Raw genomic sequence first — 21104 nt, forward strand, 5'->3', positions numbered from 1 at the left:
CGTGAGCCACCATGCCCGGCCAGGGGCCTACCTTTTTAACAAAAAATTGCTGATTGAGATATAATTCACATGCTACAATGCACTCATTTAAAGAGTACAACAATTTTTACAATTTTTAGAGTTGTGCAACTGTCACCACAATTTTAGAACATATACACCCCAAAAAGAAGCCCTGACCCCATTAGCAATCACTCCTCATTCCCTGCCCCCTGCCCCCCATCCCCGCCCCCCAGCCCTAGGCAGGCAACTACCAATCTACTTTCTGTTTTCATAAAGTTGCCTATTCTGGCCAGTTCATAAAAATGAAGTCATGCAATATGTGGTGTTTTGTGCTCGGCTTTTTTTCACTTAGCATAATGTTTTCAAGATTCATGTGTGTTATAGCATGTATTAGTACTTAATTCCTTTTTCTTTCTTTTTCTTTTCTTTTTCTTTTTTTTTTGAGACAGAGTCTTACTCTGTCACCCAGGCTGGAGTGCAGTGGCGTGATCTCAGCTCACTGCAACCTCCGCCTCCCAGGTTCAAGAGATTCTCCTACCTCAGCCTCCTGAGTAGCTGGGACTACAGATGTGCGCCACCATGCCCAGCTATTTTTTGTATTTTTGGTAGCAATGGGATTTCACCATGTTAGCCTGGCTGGTCTCAAACTCCTGACCTCAGGTGATCCACCCACCTCGGCCTCCCAGCCTCCCAAAGTGCTGGGATTACAGGTGCGAGCCACCGTACCCGGCCACTTGATTACTTTTTATGGTTGAACAATATTTCATCCTATGGTTATGCCACATTTTGTCTATCCATTCTTGAGTTGATGGACATTTGGGTTGTTTCCACCTTTTGACTATTTTGAATATTGCTGCTATGTGAACATGTTTTCAGTTCTCTTAGATGATACGTACTTAGGAATAGAATTGCTAGGTCATAGGTAACTTAGTGTTTAGATTTTTGAGGAACTGCCTGGCTTTTTAAAAAAGTAGCTACACCCTTTTAGGCCCAGCCCTGTTCTATATACTTAGAAGAGAAAAAAAATTAAGTTTTCTTTTCAGTTTTGCCCCCTGGAGCTGAACTTCATATGTGTGTGTTTGTTTTGGGCTTTTCTTTGTTCCATGTAACCCAAGGACATGGTGCTAGATTTAGTAAAGCACTCTGTATTTAGCTGGTCAGGTGCTTTCTTGTCTTCGTTAGATGGTTTGAGGCAAAATCCTAGGAGCTTTGGTGTCCGTAAAACATCACTTCTTCCTGATAGGGTAGAATTATTAGAATAACAGTAATGAGAATTAGTTATTTCTTTGTTTTAAATTTTTTTTTGAGACAGAGTTTCACTTTTGTTGCCCAGTCTGGAGTGCAATGGCGCAATCTCAGCTCACTGCAACCTCTGCCTCCTGGGTTCAAGTGATTGTCCTGCCTCAGCCTTCCAAGTAGCTGGGATTACAGGCATGCGCCACCACGCCCAGCAAATTTTTTATATCTAGTAGAGATGAGGTTTCATCATGTTGGCAAGGCTGGTCTCGAACTCCTGACCTCAGGTGATCCACCTGCCTCAGCCTCCCAAAGTGCTGGGATTGCAGGCGTGAGCCACTGTGCCAAGCCTGAGAATGAGTTATTTCTTACTTAATTGTAGCTTTTTAGGATTTCTCTTTTGTTTAATATGTTGCTTGTTGAAATCTTGACTCTGATATTGACACTATTCCTTTGTTTAAAGCTTTAGTCTTATATTCCACAATAGGGTAATTGTTTTTTGTAAAATATATTGGTTTTGTTCCTTTTATGTAAGAATGTATATATGTATGAAACATATAATATATATATGTATATATATATAAAATCTTGGCAGAGGAGCCAAGGCCTTGGGTTCTGACTTAAAGTAGCTGAATGATCTTAGACTAGTCAACCTTCCTCTTAGGGACTCAATTTTTTAATCTATAAAATGAGGAGACTGTGCAAAATGATCACTAATGTCTAACTCAAATTCTGTGTCAGATAAGTGGTAGTGAGTTGTGAATTCAATTTACAAGTTCCTATTTGTACCTGGACTCTTTTTTATTGTTTAAATTAGGGATAGGGTCTTGTTGTATTGCCCAGGCTGGTCTTGAACTCTTGGACTCAAGTGATCCACCCACCTTGGCCTCCCAAAGTGCTGGGATTACAAGGGTGAGCCACTGCACTCAGCCCCTTTTTTAATTTTAATTTTCTTTTTTATATAGAGACAAAGTCTTACTATGTTGCCCAGGCTGGTCTTGAACTCCTGGGCTCAAGGAGTCCTTCCACCTCAGCTTCCCAAAGTGCTAAGGTTACAGGTACTGCACCCAGCGTAGATTTTTATTTCCTTCCTTCCTGCCTGCCTTCCTGCCTTCCTGCCTTCCGTCCTTTTTTCTTTTGCCTTGCCTTGCCTTTCTCTTGCCTTTCTGTTTTCTTTCTCTTTTCTTTTGTCTCGCTTTGTCACCCAGGCTGGAGTGCAGTGGTATGATCATGGCTCACTGTAGCCTCAATTTCCTGAGCTCAAATGATCCTCCCACATCAGCCTGCCAAGTAGCTGGGACTACAGGTACGTGCTACCACACTCTGCTAATTTTGGTATTTTTTTGTAGAGACTGGGTTTTGCCATGTTGCCCAGGCTGGTCTTGAACTCCTGAGCTCAAGTGATTCCCCTGCCTCCGCCTCCAACAGTGCTGGGATTACAGGCTTTGAGCCACCACCCCGGCCAAGACTCAGAGTCTTGAGCTAGTAACAGTCTTGCTTTTATGAGGGTCTTGTCTTCCCCTCGTGAAATGGACTTTTGTTTATTTTTTGCTGAATTTAGGTATCTTTAAAAAAGCAGGCTGGGCGTGGTGGCTCATGCCTGTAATTCCAGCACTTTGGGAGGCCAAGAAGGGTGAATCACTTGAGTCCAGCAATTTGAGACAGGCCTGGCCAAAATGGTGAAACCCCATCTCTACTAACAATACAAAAATTAGCCAGGCGTGGTGGTGCACCCCTGTAATCTCAGCTACTCAGGAGGCTGAGGCAGGAGAATCTCTTGAATCAGGGAGGCGGAGGTTGCAGTGAGCCAGGATGGCACCACTGTGCTAAAAAAGCAAAGGCCCTAGAGATTTTATGATCTTTCTACTTGATGAAATTAAGTGGTAAAAAATTTGACTAGACCAAAAGAAGAAAATTAACATATTTTTTATAAATATGTACATTAGGGGCCTAAGTAGACGTCCTTTGGATTTTCAAAAAGGAGAGAATTTTGCAAATTTTGGCTTACATTCCAGGGTAGATTAAGAGTTGTTTTGTACATATTCAGAAAAAGAAGTGGTGAGCACTAGGAGCTAGTATTGGTTCACCAAGGACAAAAAAGTCTTGTCAGCCTGACCAAATTTTCTTGATGGACAGGGTTAACTGGGTTGTAGATTAGGGAAATATGGTAAATGCACTATATTTAGATTTCTGCAAGGCATTCACAAAACTTCTTTGGTCTACTTTTGGATAAGATGGCTGGGTGATAATAGTGATATGTTTAACTGGTCTTGTCTGGAACTGGTTGAATGAATAGTCCCAGAGGAAAATGATTAATGAAGCCAGGAGCAGTGTGGAGAGAAGTTTCTAGTGCATGTGTGTCCTGGCTTTGTCCTTGAGCCTATCATGTTAAGTCTGCTTTCCCATTCTCTTCAAATTATATTTTTCTCCTGTATTTAAAAGTATATTACATTTAGATTTGTAGAAAATTGGAAAATACAGAAAAATACAAAGTAAAGTAAATTCAAATCATCTGTAAAACTATATCCAGAGATAACCACTGTTGTATGTGTATATTTCTGTGTATTTCCCTCTAAACTTTTATATATTTATATTACATATATCATATAATATGTTTGTATCTATCTGTTTTAAGAATGAGATTATTGGCTTTAAGCAGTTTTATGTTCTTCCCATTAACATATGTCATGAACATTTTCCTAGATCACTATATAGTTTTTGAAAAAATGATTTTTAATAGTTAAATAATATTTCATCATGTGTGTGCCATAATTTGCATAACCATTCTCCTGTTGGTGAACATTTAGATTATTTCCAATGTTTTGATATTACACAAAACATTCTGATTGATATCCTTGTATACAGTTTTTGTGAATCTCTGATTATGCTCTGAATAGATTTTTTTAAGGTGGAATTACTGGATCAAAGGGTATGAACATGCTTAAGGCTTTTGATGTATTTGGCCAAATTAGCTTCCATTTCCACTGACAGTATAAGAATGTCTATTTCAAGATCCTCGCTAACATGGAGTATTATTTTTTAAGACAATTTCTGCAAATTTGATAGGTTAAAAATGTTATTCTTTAATTTGTATTTTAATTTGTATTTCTTCTGTTAATAATAGAGTTGAACATTTGTGTGCAAGTGTTTCTTGGTCATTTGTGTGTGTGTGTGGATTGCCTGTTCATACTCTTTCCCCATTTCCCTATTGGGGTGTGTTCATCAGTTCTTATTGATATATAAAATCTTTAATATGGTTAGAATATTAATTCTTTGTCACATAATATTGCAAAGACTTCTCCCAGTTTATAGTTTGCTTTCTTTCTTTCTTTTTTTTTTTTGTGATTTAGTCTTGCTCTGTCGCCCAGGCTGGAGTGCAGTGGTGCGATCTCAGCTCACTGCAACCTTCACTTCCCAGGTTCAAGCGATTCTCCTGCCTCAGCCTCCCGAGTAGCTGGGACTACAGGCGTGCGCCACTACACTCGGCTGATTTTTGTATTTTTTAGTAGAGAGGGGGTTTCCTCATGTTGGCCAGGCTGGCCTCGAACTCCTGGCCTCAAGTAGTCTGTCCACTTGAGCCTTCCAAAGTGCTGGGATTACAGGCGTGAGCCACCGTGCCCAGCCTGTTTTTTAAATTTTATCTTGATGTACAGATGTTTTATATGTTTTTATGTGGTCAAATCTATTAATGTTTTGTGTATTTTGCCTGTGCTCAGAGGTTTAGAAGGGCTTTCCCTACCCGAGGGCAAATAAATACCATCTGAGTTTTATTCTAGTTATTTAATATTTTTGTTTTTGTATTTGTTTTTTTTTTAGAGACAGGGTCTGGCTTTGTCACCCAGGCTGGAGTGCAGTGGCCCAATCATAGATCACGGCAACCTTAAACTCCTAGGCTCATGTGATCCTCCTGCCTCAGCTTCCCAAGTAGCTGGGACCACAGGCACATGCTACCATGCATAGCTAATTTTTGTGGGTTTTTTTGTAGAGATGGGGTCTCACTGTGTTGCCCAGGCTGGTCTCTCAAATTCCTGGCCTCAAGTGATCTTCCTGCCTTAGCCTCTCAAAGCACTGGGATTACAGCCAAGAGCCACTGTGCCCGGCCTGTTTTTGCATTTAAAACCTTAACTTGCCTGGAGTTGATTTGTGATGTAAAGTAGGGTACTAACTTAGTTTCTTCCAAATGTTAATGAATTACCTCAGTACCGTTTGTTAGATAATCCATCGTTTCTCTGCATTTTTGAAGTACCACCTTTATTGTAAATAAAATTATTTTATATACACACACGATTTGGACTTTAATATTTTACACTGGGATTATCAGTTATTGAAAATGACCATAGGTGTTTTGACAATTTAGATGAGAAGAGTATCTCTCCAGGTCCCATTTTCTGAGTGTCTTCCACAGAAACTTGACCTAAAGGAGATTCAGTTGAGTTTGTGATCCTGTGGGTGTGACAACTGTGAAGAACATTTGAATCCAGACTCTCCACTGACCTGGTAAAACATAGCAATTGGTTACATTAACTCAAGTTGTCAAACTTCATCATAAAATGTGTGTGTTTTAGTTAGTGCGTTATAGCATCTCTGTTAAGTGGAAAACATTATTCTTAACAAGTGTACCCACCACCTGGAGAACAGGGAAAAGGTACAAATCTGTCTTTATTCTCATGTTTTTTGGATGAGGTATTTTGTCTTGGTGGTCTTTACATATACTTTGGCTTATGGGTTGCAGGAGCCAAAGACTCTGTTAATCTTTCATTTGAATATGCTATATGAAATTCCTTTTAGATATAGAGAAGGTCCTATTTGAGGCTTTTACCCTGATCTGCTGGGTGATCCGGAATAGGTGAGAAGGCAAGATCCTGTGAATACTTTTTCTTAGTTTGATGTGAGATCAAGGCATTTTTCATTCCAGTCATTTTAGACCAGGTATTTTTTTGTTTGTTTGTTTTGTTTTTGTTTTTGAGATGGAGTCTCACTCTGTCACCCAGGCTGGAGTGCAGCGGCACGATCTCAGCTCTGCAACCTCCACCTCCTAAATTCAAGCGATTCTTGTGCCTCAGCCTCCTGAGTAGCTGGGATTACAGGTGCCTGCCACCACGCCTGGCTAATTTTTGTATTTTTAATAGAGACGGGCTTTCACCATGTTGGCCAGGCTGGTCTTGAACTCCTCACCTCCAGTGATCCACCTGCCTCGGCCTCCCAAATTGCTGGAATTACAGGAGTGAGCCACTGTACCCAGCGTCTTTTCTAAATTTGATAGGCAGGATGTTATTTTGTAACTTTTGCCTTTTATATCTTCATTTGAGTCATTTGTAGTCTATACTACATGCAGAATAAATATCTTCTGTTGCTACCACTTGTTTCCTGTCTCTATAATATTTTCCTGTCTGTAATCAAATAGAACCAAATAAACAATACCGGTTGAGAAACTGAGCACCTCTCAGCTTTCCAAATTAATAAAAAATGTCATTTTTAATTTTTGACAATTTTCCTGTCATTAGGGAGGTAGATGGATTTGCAAGCAGAGGCTTAGAGGAGAGATGGACTTGGAAGCTTGGGGGTGTGTCCAGTTCGCAATAGTGAACCTTGTAGTTTCAGTCCCCTTTGATGCTTTATTGGGCTGTTAAGTATATCTTGAAACCTCTGACATGTTAGTGTTTTGCAGAAGTGGTTCATGGTTTTGTTGGTCAGTTTTTAGCATGTTTGGGCATGTGAAAGGAGAAAGTTTGTATTCTTTTTTTTCTTCCATTTGTTCCTGAGGAGCCAAAATTTGAGAATTACAGAGTCCAGATTTGTCCTATCAGACCTCTGTATCCAGTTGGCACATTCAATAAATGTTGACTTAACAGGGGTGCAGATCACCACACTAAACCTTGAGAAGGAAGCAAAAACCACATCAAGGAGCTTATATTTTAGTAAACGACATCACCACTAATTCTGAGCACTAGAGTTTACAAGGGTGAGGTAGTGGAGGGTCTGGAAACTGTGTTGGATGGAGAATGGTTAAGGAAATAACAACAGTTAACCTGGAGAAGATGTAACTTTTTGAGGACATTCTTGAGATCATTCTGCATTATGGCTGATATCCCACCTTTTCCATGTCTCCCAGAAAAAACTCAGCTTCTTTGCCTTTGATCCTTTCTCACTCTACATCCAATCAGATGTCAAATTTTCTCCTTTCAAGCTCCAATATATTTCTTTTTTGTCTTTCTCCACTTTTGAAGGATCCAACATATTTCATGATTCCTGTCTCTTCTGTCTTCATTGCCCTTATACAATGTCAGGCCTTTATAATTATTGTCTGTAGTAGTAGAGTAGCTTCCTGTTCTCTGTTATCTCTCTCTCTCTGTCCTCCATTCTATATTACACCCCCAGAATAATTTTCCCTCAAACCTAGTTCTAATTGTATTACTTTCCTGTTTAAACACTTAAACGCAGTTCCCATTCCCTAGTAAGAAAAGTCCTATCTCAAGCACTTATAATCTGGCCTGCAACCTACCATTACTTCCCCTTCCCCTGTTTGCACTCTGCCATCTACTCCCATTTTATTCAGTAGTCTTGTTCCAGGCTTTTCCAACTCTTTGACCTTCTTTAAACTATTCCTTCACACTGTTTTGAAGGAAAGAACCCATCATGTTTTATGCTGTTTTAGACACGAAAATTAGGACCAGCTGGCAGAAGGGATGGCGCTGAACCAAAAAATTTTCTCGGCTGGGTACAGTGGCTCACGCCTATAATCCCAACACTTTGGGAGGCTGAGGTGGGTGGATCACTTGAGGTCAGGAGTTCGAGACTAGCCTGGCCAACATGGTGAAACCCCGTCTCTACTAAAAATACAAAAAAAATTAGTTGGATGTGGTGGTGGGCACCTGTAATCCCAGCTACTCGGGACACTGAGGCACGAGAATTCCTTGAACCTGGGAGGCAGACACTGCAGTGAGCTGAGATCGCACCACTGCACTCCAGCCTGGGTGACAGAACGAGACTCCTGTCTCAAAAAAGAAAAAAAAAGGAAAAGAAAAAAAAGAATTAGAGAGCTTCCCAGTATTGGACATGTTTGAGCAAAGGCTGAAGGGCTAGCTGGTTTGGATGCTGTAAAAGCAGGGGCTTCTTATACTAGGGGCTGTGGAGGATACACAAACATAGAAAGCATGTGCTTCGTCGGTCAAGAAACTTAAACGTAGATATAAGACGCTGCACTTATTCTCTTCACAGTAGCCAAAGTGACACACATACCTGATCATGTCCTTCCTTTCCTTAAAATCATTCAATGGCTTCTTTCCATTGAGAAAGAATTTATCTTAGGATAAAAGCAAATAACCTGTCCGGTCACAGTGGCTCACGCCTGTAATCCCAACACTGTGGGAGGCCGAGGCGGGCAGATCACCTGAGGTCAAGAGTTTGAGACCAGCCTGGCCAACATGGTGAAACCCTGTCTCTACTAAAAATACAAATGTTAGCTGGGAGTGGTGGCAGGCGCCTGTAATCCCAGCTAGTCGGGAGGCTGAGGCAGGAGAATCGCTTGAACCTAGGAGGTGGAGGTTGCAGTGAGCTGAGATCATTCCATTGCACTCCAGCCTGGGTGACAAGAGCGAAACTCTGTCTCAAAAAAAAAAAAAAAAAAAGCTAATAACGTTACCATAGTCTACAAGGCCTTGTATGATCTGACCCCTGCTTACCTCTTAGTCTTATCTCCTGCCAGTATCCCCTTACATTCCTATGTTCCATTCATTTTGTACCCTTACTTAATGCTGTTCCTTCTGTCTGGAATGCTTTCTTCACCAGTGCCCTTTCCCTGGACTCAGCTTAAATGTCACTTCCTCAGGGAAACCTTTGTTGAACTCCACCCCCCTCCCACGGGTAGGTTAAGTCACCCTATTAGTCTCTCTCTTAGCATTTTCTTCATCACAATTATCACAATTGTAATGAAATAATTGTTTGTTTTGTAATTGTAATTTCTAGGGACTATTTTGATTACCATTATATTCTCAGCAGCTAGCACAATACCTGATACACAGTAGACATTCAGTAATTTTTTTTTTAGAGACAGCGTCTCACTCTGTCACCTAGGCTGGAGTCCAGAGGTGTGATCATAGCACACTGCAGCCTCAAACTCCTGACCTCAAGTGATCCTTCTACCTCAGCCTCTCAAGTAGCTAGGACTATAGGTGTGCACCACCATGCCCAGCTAATTTTTGAATTTTTTGTAGAATTGGGGTCTCATTATATTGCCCAGGCTGGTCTTGAACTCCTGGTTTCAAGCAATACTTCTACCTTGGCCTCCCAAAGCGTTGGGATTACAGGTGTAAGTCACTGCGCCCAAACTTAGAAAATATTTGAATAAATAAATGAATGAATAAAACTTCTTGAAATGAGGTAGGAAAGATGGTGAAGAATGTAAAGGTTGTTTAGTGTCAGGCAGGGGAGAAATATTTCAGGAGCAGGGAATAACAGGTAGAACTGAACAAGCTGTATTCAAGGGGTCCAGGCAGGCTAGCTCAAAAAGAAGACCTGTGTAATTGAGATGTGGGCTAGATAGGCTGGGTGTGATGGGAGGATGGTTGTAGCAGTCCTTGAAAGATTAGTTGACATATTAAAAGTAAAATTCTTTAGTGCTCATTGAGTCATTATAGATACTTGGACGGGGGGCTACAAATTCAAGCTTTAGGAAAGCTTTTCAAATAAGAATCTAATCTGGATTTGAGTTTGTAAAGCCTTGGGGCAGGAGACCAGTTAGAGAGATATAGCAGTGGCCCAGAGAAGAGATAATAAAATAGTCAAGGGAAAATTAAGACATGAAAACAACAGTAAGGCAATGACAATTAAAGGTATAAAGAAATAGATCCGAGGAAGCAATTAGGAAGAAACATCAGCAAAATTTGAGAAAACACTGGTTGTATGCAGGGAAAAAGGGGTGTCGTTTAAAGTGTTTTTCTCCAAACAAAAAATCAATTTGTCCTCAAAGGTAAATTCTGCCTCCACTTCAGAAACAGAAAAAGTACTAGAAGCTTTGGAATAGTAGTTTATCCTCAGTCAGAAGGGTTTCAGAATGTTGGGGTTCAATTTGGTAGTACTAATCAAAAATTTTAATTTGCGTATAATTTGACCCTGCAGTTTCACTTCTAGTAATCTGTGCAACAGAAATGCTCAAATATACAGTGCAGGCTGGGCATGGTGGCTCATGCCTGTAATCCTAGCACTTTGGGAGGCCGAGGCAGGTGGATCCCTTGAGGTCAGGAGTTCGAGACCAGCCTGGCAACATAGTGAGACTCCCATCTCTACAAAAAAAAAAAAAAAAACCCCACAAATACACAATGCAGCATTGATTGTAATATTAAGAATTGTAAACAACTTAAATGTGTATCAATTGGAACATGACTGAATAAATTACGGTCTGTCCATAGTATAGAATCCTATGCAGCTATTAAAATGAGGTCTGTATACTGACATGGATGGTTTTTTGTTTGTTTGCTTGCTTGTTTGAGACAGTCTTGCTCTGTCACCGAGGCTGGAGTGCAGTGGCGTGATCTCGGCTCACTGCAACCCTCGCCTCCTGGGTTCAAATGATTCTCCTGCTTCAACCTCATGAGTAGCTGGGACTACAGGCATGTGCTACCACACCTGGCTGATTTTTGTATTTTTGTAGAGACAGGGTTTCACTGTGTTGGTCACACTGGTCTTGAACTTCTGACCTCAGGTGAGCCACCATGCTTGGCCAACATGGATGGGTTTTCATGATGTGTGAGAAAATGAAAAAAGCTTGTGTGTGAATTGTGAGTACATGTATATAAACCATATATGCATAGAAGTAAGTCTGGAAGGACACATACTAAAAATACCAACAGTGGTATCTTCTGGGGAGTGGGATGGAGAAGTGATACAGAATTTTTAAAAAGTGTAAACTCAGCAGCTTTCTTTGCAGGCACATAAGACTGCGGCATCTTTAGGGCTTTCCTTTCCCGAAGGATTTGCAATTGTATTGCCAAATTTTATTTTTGAGAGCTTATCCACTCTCTGGCCCCATCTTCCTTTTGAGAGACACTGCAGGATCCAATTCTGTAAGTTAAGACCAGCAGCTCCAAACTTTATCAGAATCACATTGATGCTTGTTAAAATGCAGATTCCTGGGCCCCTGCTCAGTAGGTTCTGAATCTGTGTATCTGGGATGGGGCGCCAAATCCTGATCTTTTAGAGGCACCCCAGCTTGTCAGTGACTGGGGCAAAACCCTTCTTTGGTACTGACCTCTGATTGTGCCCCCTCCCACTTGTTTCTCTGTGATTAACTGGGAAAAAGGAAGGAGGGCGATGACTGTATGGATATCTTTGTGGGTCACAAACAGTTGGGTTCATCTGAATGGGAAAAAACAAAGAGCAGTTTAGTAGACTTGAGATTTTAGTATACTATTAAGTGTTGCTTCTTTGAAGTGGGCCCTCTGGGTTAGAGGCTGGTCAGGTGGGCTTCCTAGGCGATGACTTTGGCCTAGGAGATGCCCTCCAGCATTGGCTGTGATGGCTGTGTTAGTGACAAATCAGAGGGAAGGAGGGAGCTTGGCGAGTCCTGAAGTCTTAGAACTGAGATGCTTTTTAAGGGAAGCTTTTGTCCTGGGAAAATGATACCTCTAATATTTAAGAGGAGGTAGTATCTAAGTCTATTCTAAACAGTTTTTTGTTAGAATGATTTTTCTTTGTTGTATACAAAGTCTGTTAATCAGCTGCCCATTGTGGGTTGTTAACATCTCAAAAGGGTGTTTAAAAATAATAAACCCCAATTGCTCCCAACAGTTAACCTTGGGAACAAAAGTAAATGTGAATGCTTCTTAACTACCTTTCTAAGCCCTCAGTGAAGCTGGCAGCCATCAGTTAAATAAACCATTAAGTTTATTAGTTTAAGAATAGAAGTGTCAACTTGGACACAGTTTTCTAATTTGCTCCTCATTTACCCAACAATCATTTATTCAAAGGCTGCTCTGCCTAGTAGACTTTAGATAAATCTACAAATAAAAGCCAGAGACTGATGGGGAGCTGGAACTCTAAGGGGATCATCCAAATGGAAAAAAAGTGAATAAAACACAATTTAATAAACTTGAAATTTTAGCAGCACATGTAAAAACAAAAAGTGTATGCCTTGAAGCAATAGCTTTGTTCTTTTTCTGTAGTCTATTTTAAGTGGGCCCTCTGGCCCAGAATTATCAGCCTTGGATTAGGAGCTTTGAGGAAATGGTGGTTTGGTGGTTGTTTTTTAAAGGATTTTTAAAGAAATGTAGTTACTAAGCAACTGCCATGACCTGCTGCTGAGTTGGAGTTCAGCAGGCAAGTCAATTCCAAAGAAGGGAATATATAAACAAGTTTCAAGAAGGGGAAAACATGGCTTAAAGATAGATTGGGTGTACTTTTTTGTTCACAGTTCAATGCATAGTTCTTTGTCTCTTTTATTTATCATCCCCTAAGAAAGGGCTGCCTGGTCAGAAATCTTTGTCTCACATGGTTCTGCCCATAGCCAGTGAGCTCAGAGGAGGGCCAGAAAGGAACGAATGAGAAACAATCCCCACCCAGTGTAGAGGGCCAAGCCTTGGGGTGGGGCCAGCACCCAGGCGGTCTCCAGAGGTAGACTGGCCTGCTGCTGTGCTCTATGACAGTCCAGGGCTTCTGTGACAAATTGGTCACTACCCCCTACCTTTAGGTTGGGGCACCTCATTGATATTGATGGGTTGCTATGTAACCCTCAGAACAGGAACATTGTCCAGCTGTTGTCTCTCTACCCACCGCCCCCCTGCAACATTTAATGGGTGAGTCAGTGACTTAACTGCTTCCTCCAGGATTTCAGGAACAGGAGTAGGTAATGAGGACAAATCACCATAACACCGGTGTGTGATGAATGAAAGAGCGCACGAATTTAACCAGTTGGTTAAATTGATACCACAATGAACAAAAGAAACTTTGTTGAGAGGAGGTTATTTGCCTGACTCCATTCCTTCCCCTTTAGGCTTTAGCATTTCCCCTTACACCCAGTTGAAGGTCAGTCCGGTTGCTTTGTCGAGGGAAGGGGAGTGTCAGGTGCCGGAACAGGTGTTTTGTTTTCTCCTGTAGAGTCATACGGACTAGGTGGGGATGCTTCTTGCCAGCCCTCTATGGTGCACGAAATTGCTTTTGTGGAATTTTTTCCTCTGGAAGTGTGTTTTTTAAAGCAGTTTCCCAACCTTCAACCCCTACTATAAATTTTGGCTTCCTTTAAAGTCAGCTTGTCATAGTGAAGTGTGCCTGTTTTCTAGTATTTCCACAGCCTGTGGCCTTAGATAATACCCCATTTTATGTGGCAATTATAGGCCTGGAAAATGTGTAATTGTGTGTTTGGTAAGTGTGAATATTGTATTTTATATGTCCTTGGAGAATGTACAGCAAAGCAGCCCTATAAAAACCTTTTATAACAATTGTACAGCTAGAGTTAATTTTCTTGTATCAGGTTTTCTTAAATTGGGCATAAACCTGTATACATTTCCAGAGTGATAAGGCTGTTTCCGGCTGTTGTGATGGTCTCACTGGGCTGTAAGGTTAGGGATGGACTTATGACCTCAATGCCTAGATGATTTTGGAGGTGAGAGGTGTCCGCCGACTTCTCGATTTGGGAGAATTTATGTTTTAGTGTATGTTACTGAAGCCAAAGAGGCTATTGGTTAAAAGGGAAATAACTCAGGAGAGCTTTAATTCTCCTCATATGGTTGTTACGGTTGTCAGGTTTGTTTGTTTTTACCTCTGTACTGGGTTCCAATATCACCCCCCTTCACCCCAGCCAAGAAGTCATCCTGAAAAAATTGTCTTCTTGCCTAACAATGATATAATGACCTCAGGTCCTTTCCAGCCCCTCTGCTCTGCATCTCAGGGCCATCTGTTCTCTGCAATCCGCTTTTTGGGAAAGTCTCCTTTCCCATCTGCTCTCCTTGGGCCTTAGTGTCGGCTCTAAAGATTTATAAAGGTTGCACTGGAACCTCTTTCCAGTTGTTATTTTTTTAAAGGATCAGTGAGATTTCTGAGGCAGGTAAGAGCTTTTTGCATTTGATCTGCCCAAATGCTACTCCCTTTTCAGGTGCATTCTTTCCTTCTGTTAGTCTGGGGCTGAAGGGAAGTCTGTCTTTCTGTGGTTAGGAGGAGGGACTTTGCTTATCAAAGCAAAGACAGAGTGGGCTGGCTCTGGCTGCTTTTAAGCCAAGGGGCCTTCTGGCTCTTTGGCTGCTGGCATGCAAGCTCAGGGGAGCTCCTTGAGTTCATTCTTTTCCTGTCTTTTCCCTTGTTTCCGCGACAGAATACAGTCGCTTTGAATCGAAGATACATGACTTGCGAGAACAAATGATGAACAGCAGCATGAGCTCTGGATCTGGGTCCCTCCGAACAAGTGAGAAGAGGTCCTTGTATGTCAGGTAAGTTGCCCTTCAGAGCACTAGCCCTTGTGCTGGACGAGGAGAGCTCCATGCCAACCCAGCCCTTCTTATTTAACTAGTGAGCTAGGGAGTATGTACTCCCAGTACTAAAATAACGATTCTCACTGTATGCTTAGGTTGTGTATTTTATGGTCAGTGTCTCCTCCCTTTTGTGAGCTGGCTTCTTCCTTTTAGCTCATGAATGACTCAGTATGGGAAAATTTCAGTTTGCTATAATTGTAAAAGACTGTTAGGTGATTGTTGCTAGTCAGCATTCAAATATCAGTCAAATGTTCAAAGTACTTTGCTTGCAATCTGTGCTTTGAGGGGAAACTTGCCACCCCCCCATCCCCTTCCATGTATGCAAGATAGACATCAGGATTTGTATCTGAGCATAGCAACTATCGCAGTGTTCTGGTACAGGGTCTGTTTTAAGAGACCAAAGAACTGACAGGTTGCTGCATTCTGGATGTTTTATTGTGATTCCATTCCCCCCTCACCACCCGCTGCACTGGTCTGCTGTATCTATGAATCATGGGATGTATAGTGTATGTGCCCTAGGAAGAGGGAGGGGGTGGAGGGAACAGATAGGTGGCATGGAGTATATTGCTGCTGAAAGCTATTCCAAGATATTTCCAAGGTTGAGCTTCTCTGACCCTTGAGGCATAGCATAATACTTTGTCAGGTCAAAGTACAAATCTCCTGGGGAGTTGGAGTGCCAAGCGAATATTGTGGACTCCTCATAGAATTAGGGATAGCTTCCTTCTTCCTGCTTTGGCTTCTTGGCAAAACTCCAAAATCTGGTGCCAAGTACATTGTATCTCTCCAAGGTTAAAGCCCTTAGCGAAAGGTGGTGGGGATTACTCTCCTGAGCCAGAAGTCGCTACAGTATTGTGTTTAATGCTTAGGTGTGGGGTCATATCAAACTCTTGGGCTGAACTTTTTCTAGTGGCCTCTGATACCTGGCCTGGAAGTTGCGCTTGCTAGTTGCTTGGCAACGTGACAACTGCTCTGTCCTTGGGGTGTGAGATGACAATAGCAAAGGGATGTCAATGCTAATTGCAATTTTTCTCATGGTGCTTGCTTTTCTTTTTCCCCAGTTGGTGGTCCCTGACTCTATGGCAGGGAGTGGAGCTGAGGGAGCCCATCTCTGAGCCTGAAGCCCACTAGAACCCTTCACAATCTTCTCTAATGTGAACCCTCAACTCCACCCCTTGTGTGTTGAAAGCATTTGCTATGCTTACCTCAAGCTGTGAAGGGAGGATGGTAGGAAGGCAGGACTAGTCACTGGTCATTTTTCCAGTCCCCTGGAAAAGAAAGTTTTGTTTTCTGTCACTAAAGCCCTTGTTCCCAGTCTGCAGCCTGGATACTGGGGTGCTGATGGGGGAAATCAGAAATGCACTGTTGACCCCCTAAAATAGGTAATGCTTATATGACTTGGTCAGGATTGTTCCGTTCTGTGCTTCCAGCCCCCGCAGATGTGGCACTCCAGTGTGCGTGGGAAGCTGCTCTTTAGGCAAGACAGTTTCTTTGGAGAGCTTTATTTTTAGATTTCCCCTCTCCGCCTATCCTGTGTTAGAGTTCTCTCTGCCTGGGCAGGGGGAATGGGGCATTGGCTCCCAATCTGGAGCACTCTTCCCTGGCCCAGGCAAGGGAATTCAAGGGGATACATTCAGCTTAACTCTGAGGCGAGGGTGGAGACCATGACTGTGTCTAGTGAATCAGTTTATATAATCTGCCCGTAACCTTCTCTAGATAAATTGTCTGTATTCTCTGAGGAAAGTAGATGTGGTTAGGAAAATAGTAACCATTTGTGATCACTAGATTTAATCAGGGGACTTAGTGTCTTATGGCTAAACATTGAGCTGAGGCTCTTTGCTAAGCTAACCCCTTTATCGGAACCTGGCTTGCTGTCTTCCCTTTTGTTCCTGCTTTTGGCCTTTCACTCTACACTTGGTTCCTTTTCTTCAGCATGTAAACATATTTAAGCTTCTTCCATTCTTAAAAAGAAAAATATATCCCTTGATACCAATAGTCCCTTAAACTATTGTCTTGTATCCCTTTGCTTACTGCATTTGCCAAATTATTGGCCAGAAAACACTAGCTCCTCAAAATAATTAGTAATATTGTGTGAAAAATCAGTGGTTTAGTAAGTTGGGCAAATGCAGGCTTAAACAGAGGAAAATGGGGCTCTTGCCTGTGATTAATCTCCAGGAAGGACTGTACTAGGCAGTGTTTCCCCAAAGATAGAGCATGGGAGCCTTATTTGAGAAACCTATGTCAACATCCAGGTTGGGAAATGTTGGAGTACTTGCTCCTGCTTCAAATCACCTCTCTTTAGCCCAAAAGGAAGCGTGCATCTGCTTTTCAATGTGGTAGTGTGGCTCTGAGCAGCTCTGGAAAGCTCCAGGGGAGCAGAAGCCTGACTGTCTGTCAGGGATCAGTGGGTGACTTCTTAGTCTTCAAATTTAGTGACTGGTTCGCTGGTTCTCTGACATTGTTCTGACCTCTTCACCACATTTGTTTCCATGAATTACCTGCTTTCTTCTTTAAAGGCTCCCTTTCTACCCTGCTTACTATTCCTTAATACTTTCATTAGTTCTGCCCCCCTAAATGGCAATGTCATTTATTTTCATAGCTTCAAATCCTGCCGTATAAATGACATTCCTGATCTCTTTACTGAACTACAGACCTGCATATCAACTACTTGCTGGATATGTGCATAAATAAAACTGCCCTCTCAGTGCCTCAAACAAGCGGCATGTGCTTTCCTTATCTAAGTTAATTGCCTCACCCTATCATGTGGAAAAGGGATTAGATTTGTTCTGTCACCCAAGGCAGATCTCTGCTCAACATAAGGAAGGAAGAGCTAATGATTAAAACTGTCTGAAAATGGAATGGACTGCTTCTGGATATAGTAAATTCGATCTTTTGTCACTCAGGGTGTTACAGAAGAGGCTGGGAAACCATTTGCCTGGGTGTTGCAGAGGGGGTTGAAACTAAAGCAATAATCTGAACATGATCTGCTCAAAATTTTCACTAGTTCCTCAGTGTCTTCAGGATAAAGGGGAACAAGCATTTAGGGAACACATTGTACATCAAGACCTTGTTATTCTCTTTAAATGGCTTTTAATATCCCTTTAATAATCCTACAAAGTAGATATTATGATTCCCATTTTGCAGATGAGAAAACTGAGACTCCAGTTAGATAGCTAAGAAGTTCCAAAACTGGAACTTGAACCTGGCTGCTCTGACTATAAAGTGGTTCTTTCAGTGTTTCCCCAACTTCCTCCTAGGAATCAGCTGGAATGCTAGTAAAAATACAGATTCCCAGGCTCCTTTTCCAGTGCTTTGGATTCACCAGGTTTGGGAAAATACATGTGTGAGAGTGTGTGTGTGTGTGTGTGTGTGTGTGTGTGTGTGTGTTTTGAGACGCAGTCTTGCTCTGTCGCCCAGGCTGGAGTGCAGTGGTGCGATCTGGGCTCACTACAAGCTCTGCCTCCTGGGTTCACGCCATTCTCCTGCCTCAGCCTCCCGAGTAGCTGGGAATACAGGTGCCCGCCACCACACCTGGCTAATTTTTTGTATTTTTAGTAGAGACAGGGTTTCACCATCTTAGCAAGGATGGTCTTGATCTCCTGACCTCGTGATCCACCAGCCTCAGCCTCTCAAAGTGCTGGGACTACAGGCGTGAGTCACCGTGCCCGGCCCAGGAAAATACATGTTTTTAACAAGCAATCAAGGCTGGGTGTGGCAGCTCACATCAGTAATCCCAGCACTTTGGGAGGCCAAGCTGGGAGGATTGCTTGGGCCCAGAAGTTCGAGACCAGCCTGCACAACATAGTGAGCACCCCTCTTAAAAAGTAAAAATTTTTTAATTAGCCAGGTGTGGTGACATGTGTCTGTAGTCCCAGCTACTCAAGGGGCTGAGGCAAGAGGATCACTTGAGCCCAGGAGGTTGAGACTTCAGTAAGCTGTCATCATGACGCTGTATTCCATCCTGGGTGACGGAGCAAGACCCTGTCTCTATAAAAAATTATAAAAAATAAACGTCACACTTACTTTAGCTCCTACTATGTAGAAAGCAGTAAAACACAAGGCTGAGAATTTGGGCACCGTTGCAGGGTAGATTCAAGGAAGCAGCAGGTATGGTCCCTGCCCTCTGGCAGTTCGCCATCTACCCAGAAAAGATTAAGCAGAAGGTGGTTAAAGTGAGGGAACCCTTTTTCAGTTTGGGTGTCACCTCTCTTTTGCTGTCACTTCCCCTATGACATAATTATTTTGCTTTCCTTCCCCTCCCCTGAGTATCTATCCACCTTTGGTGTGCATGGGTTTGCAAAGCTATTTTGAAGTAAATAACACCCTCTTAAAGCTGCAACAGAGGCTCTAACAGGTGAAACCCTAGGGAGCTGCAGCTGTACCAACCACAGGGGACATGGGGTTTGTAGAGCAGGGAGCAGGAGGAAGAAGGAAAGAGCAGTATTTGGAAAATGAAACTTGATTTTAAAGTCATCAGTGACTTATTTGGAAGGACCTTCCTCATACTTCACTGTGCTAGAATCATCTCTTAAGTAGATGACCAGAATGAGCACAGCACCTCAGTCTGCCCAGCCTAGGGCTTTTGCTCTGCTGGAGAATTCGCCTTGCCCACTGGAAGAGTCCACAGAAATAAACCTCTCTTGAACTTCTTGCTCAGGGTTGGAATGGGTAGATGTTTAACTCAGACCATTCTGATGTGAAGGCAATACAAAGACACTGGGTAGGTTAGAGTTCCAGGGATGACCTTGTTCTATACTTGTATTTAATTTAATTTAATTTATTTATTGAATGAGTAAAGGAAAGACCTTGTGCTCCAAATGTTGCCAAGAGACTCAAGAGTACAGTTGTATAAATAGCTTTTGAAAGTCTGTTCAGGCTAGCCTGGCTGCATTCTTTGCAGCCACAGGACAGCATTCAAGTAGTTTGGGAGTCCCGGCCTCCTGACTGGCCATCTGCCGTCTTAGTCGTCTTCCCACTCTAGGAAGGAAATCATGTTGGAGCATCTGTAGTCTTGATTCAAGAAACAATGTCAGACATATTGGCTTGGTCATTAAAGAAGGCTGGAGAATGCTCATTCCTGTGAACCAGTAGACATTAATTGTGCAACTACTCTGCTTTGCCCAGGGTGGTGCTTGGTGAAGCCTGACTTGGTCTTGTTTATTAATGAGTTTCAATAGTGGATTAAGATGCCAATGGGGAAATATTGGCAGGCCTCACTATCTGATAGAATTTGGGGGCGAGAATAATATGCATTTTAAAAAACAACAATAATATATGTAAGTGTTCAGGGCTACCAGAGGGTGGGGCAGAGCTTCCTACATCAGTGATTTCTAGAACTGCCTATTCCCAAACACTAGTCCTGGGCTTGCACTCATTATCCCTCAGCTCATCCTATCATCTGCAAGTGCTTTGAGCCCCAAACAGTTACTCATTGCGGGCTAATTGGTCCTTGAATGCCTCTCCAACGTCATAATTGCCATAAGGCCTGACGCTTTGAGACAGACAAAGGAGGAAGGTGCTCTTAACCTGCTCTCCATGTACCTTTCTTCAAGATACACCAGGGAGGCCCAATTCACTCGTTTTGTGTTGGCCTACACTGCCTGTCTGAGTGCTCGGGTTTGTGCTGTTAGGCTGCTCTTCAGAGGCTGCTGGAAATTGAACTCTCACTAAGGTCAAGGGCTGATGAGTGACTGTTGCTTTATAACTTTCTGTGCATGCTTTATAGAGACTGGGCAAGGGATGGGCTGCTTAGTCGTCAAATAATGTGTGGCCTTTATCCAATACTTTCTGGCCAAAGAAATAAAGTGATCTCTTAGACCCCAGTTACTATGGGAGGGAACACTCTCAGAGTTAGTAACTAGGGAGTAACTGGGAGGGTCTTCTGTAGACACTCCATCCCCTGTAGCCAGGTCTCACCCACGATTCACAAGGATTCAGAATCCCACATGAAGCATAAGACATGGTCTCAGTTTTCAAAGGGCTTCCACTTTGGCGGTGTAATATGAAACATCAAAAAAACCTTGCAAGAATTAAATAGCAATAAGGAGAAAATAAAAAGAAAGGTTGCTGCCAAATGTGGTAGCAAATATGGTATGGATTTGGAAGAAGGAAATTTGGAGTGGGCAGGATCACAAAGCTGGGAGAGACTTGGGCTGGGCCTCAGAGGAATTGCTGAGCAGGGTGAGGGGACTGACAGAGCATCTCAGGCTATAGACAGATGGCTCGAGCCACAGATAGAGAGATGGGCACAATACTAGGTTATTTTAGCAGAAGCAACCCCTTGCCTTTGAGGCTATAGCGCTAAAATGCTCATTTGCTTTGCATTGAGAAACCTGCTTTACCAGTTTCCTTCTTAGTTACCATTTGCTTTGCGTTCCGGTTCATTAAGACATCACAGTGGCAGTGCCAGGTGCT

At 42.4% G+C, this 21104-nt stretch overlaps 1 protein-coding gene across 6 annotated transcripts in view; it reads left to right on the top strand.

The window, feature by feature from the left end:
• DLG3 (discs, large homolog 3 (Drosophila)) overlaps positions 1–21104 on the top strand; it is a 57041-nt gene that overhangs the window by 16664 nt on the left and 19273 nt on the right. For all 6 annotated transcript variants that reach the window (XM_011992026.1, XM_011992025.1, XM_011992024.1 and 3 more), the window contains one exon: positions 14537–14651. In XM_011992026.1, the coding sequence (XP_011847416.1) occupies positions 14537–14651 (115 nt within the window). The remainder of the gene's footprint in view (positions 1–14536; positions 14652–21104) is intronic.

The sequence above is a fragment of the Mandrillus leucophaeus genome, unplaced genomic scaffold, assembly GCF_000951045.1.
Source record: "Mandrillus leucophaeus isolate KB7577 unplaced genomic scaffold, Mleu.le_1.0 Scaffold401, whole genome shotgun sequence".
Classification (NCBI taxonomy): Eukaryota; Metazoa; Chordata; class Mammalia; order Primates; family Cercopithecidae; genus Mandrillus; species Mandrillus leucophaeus.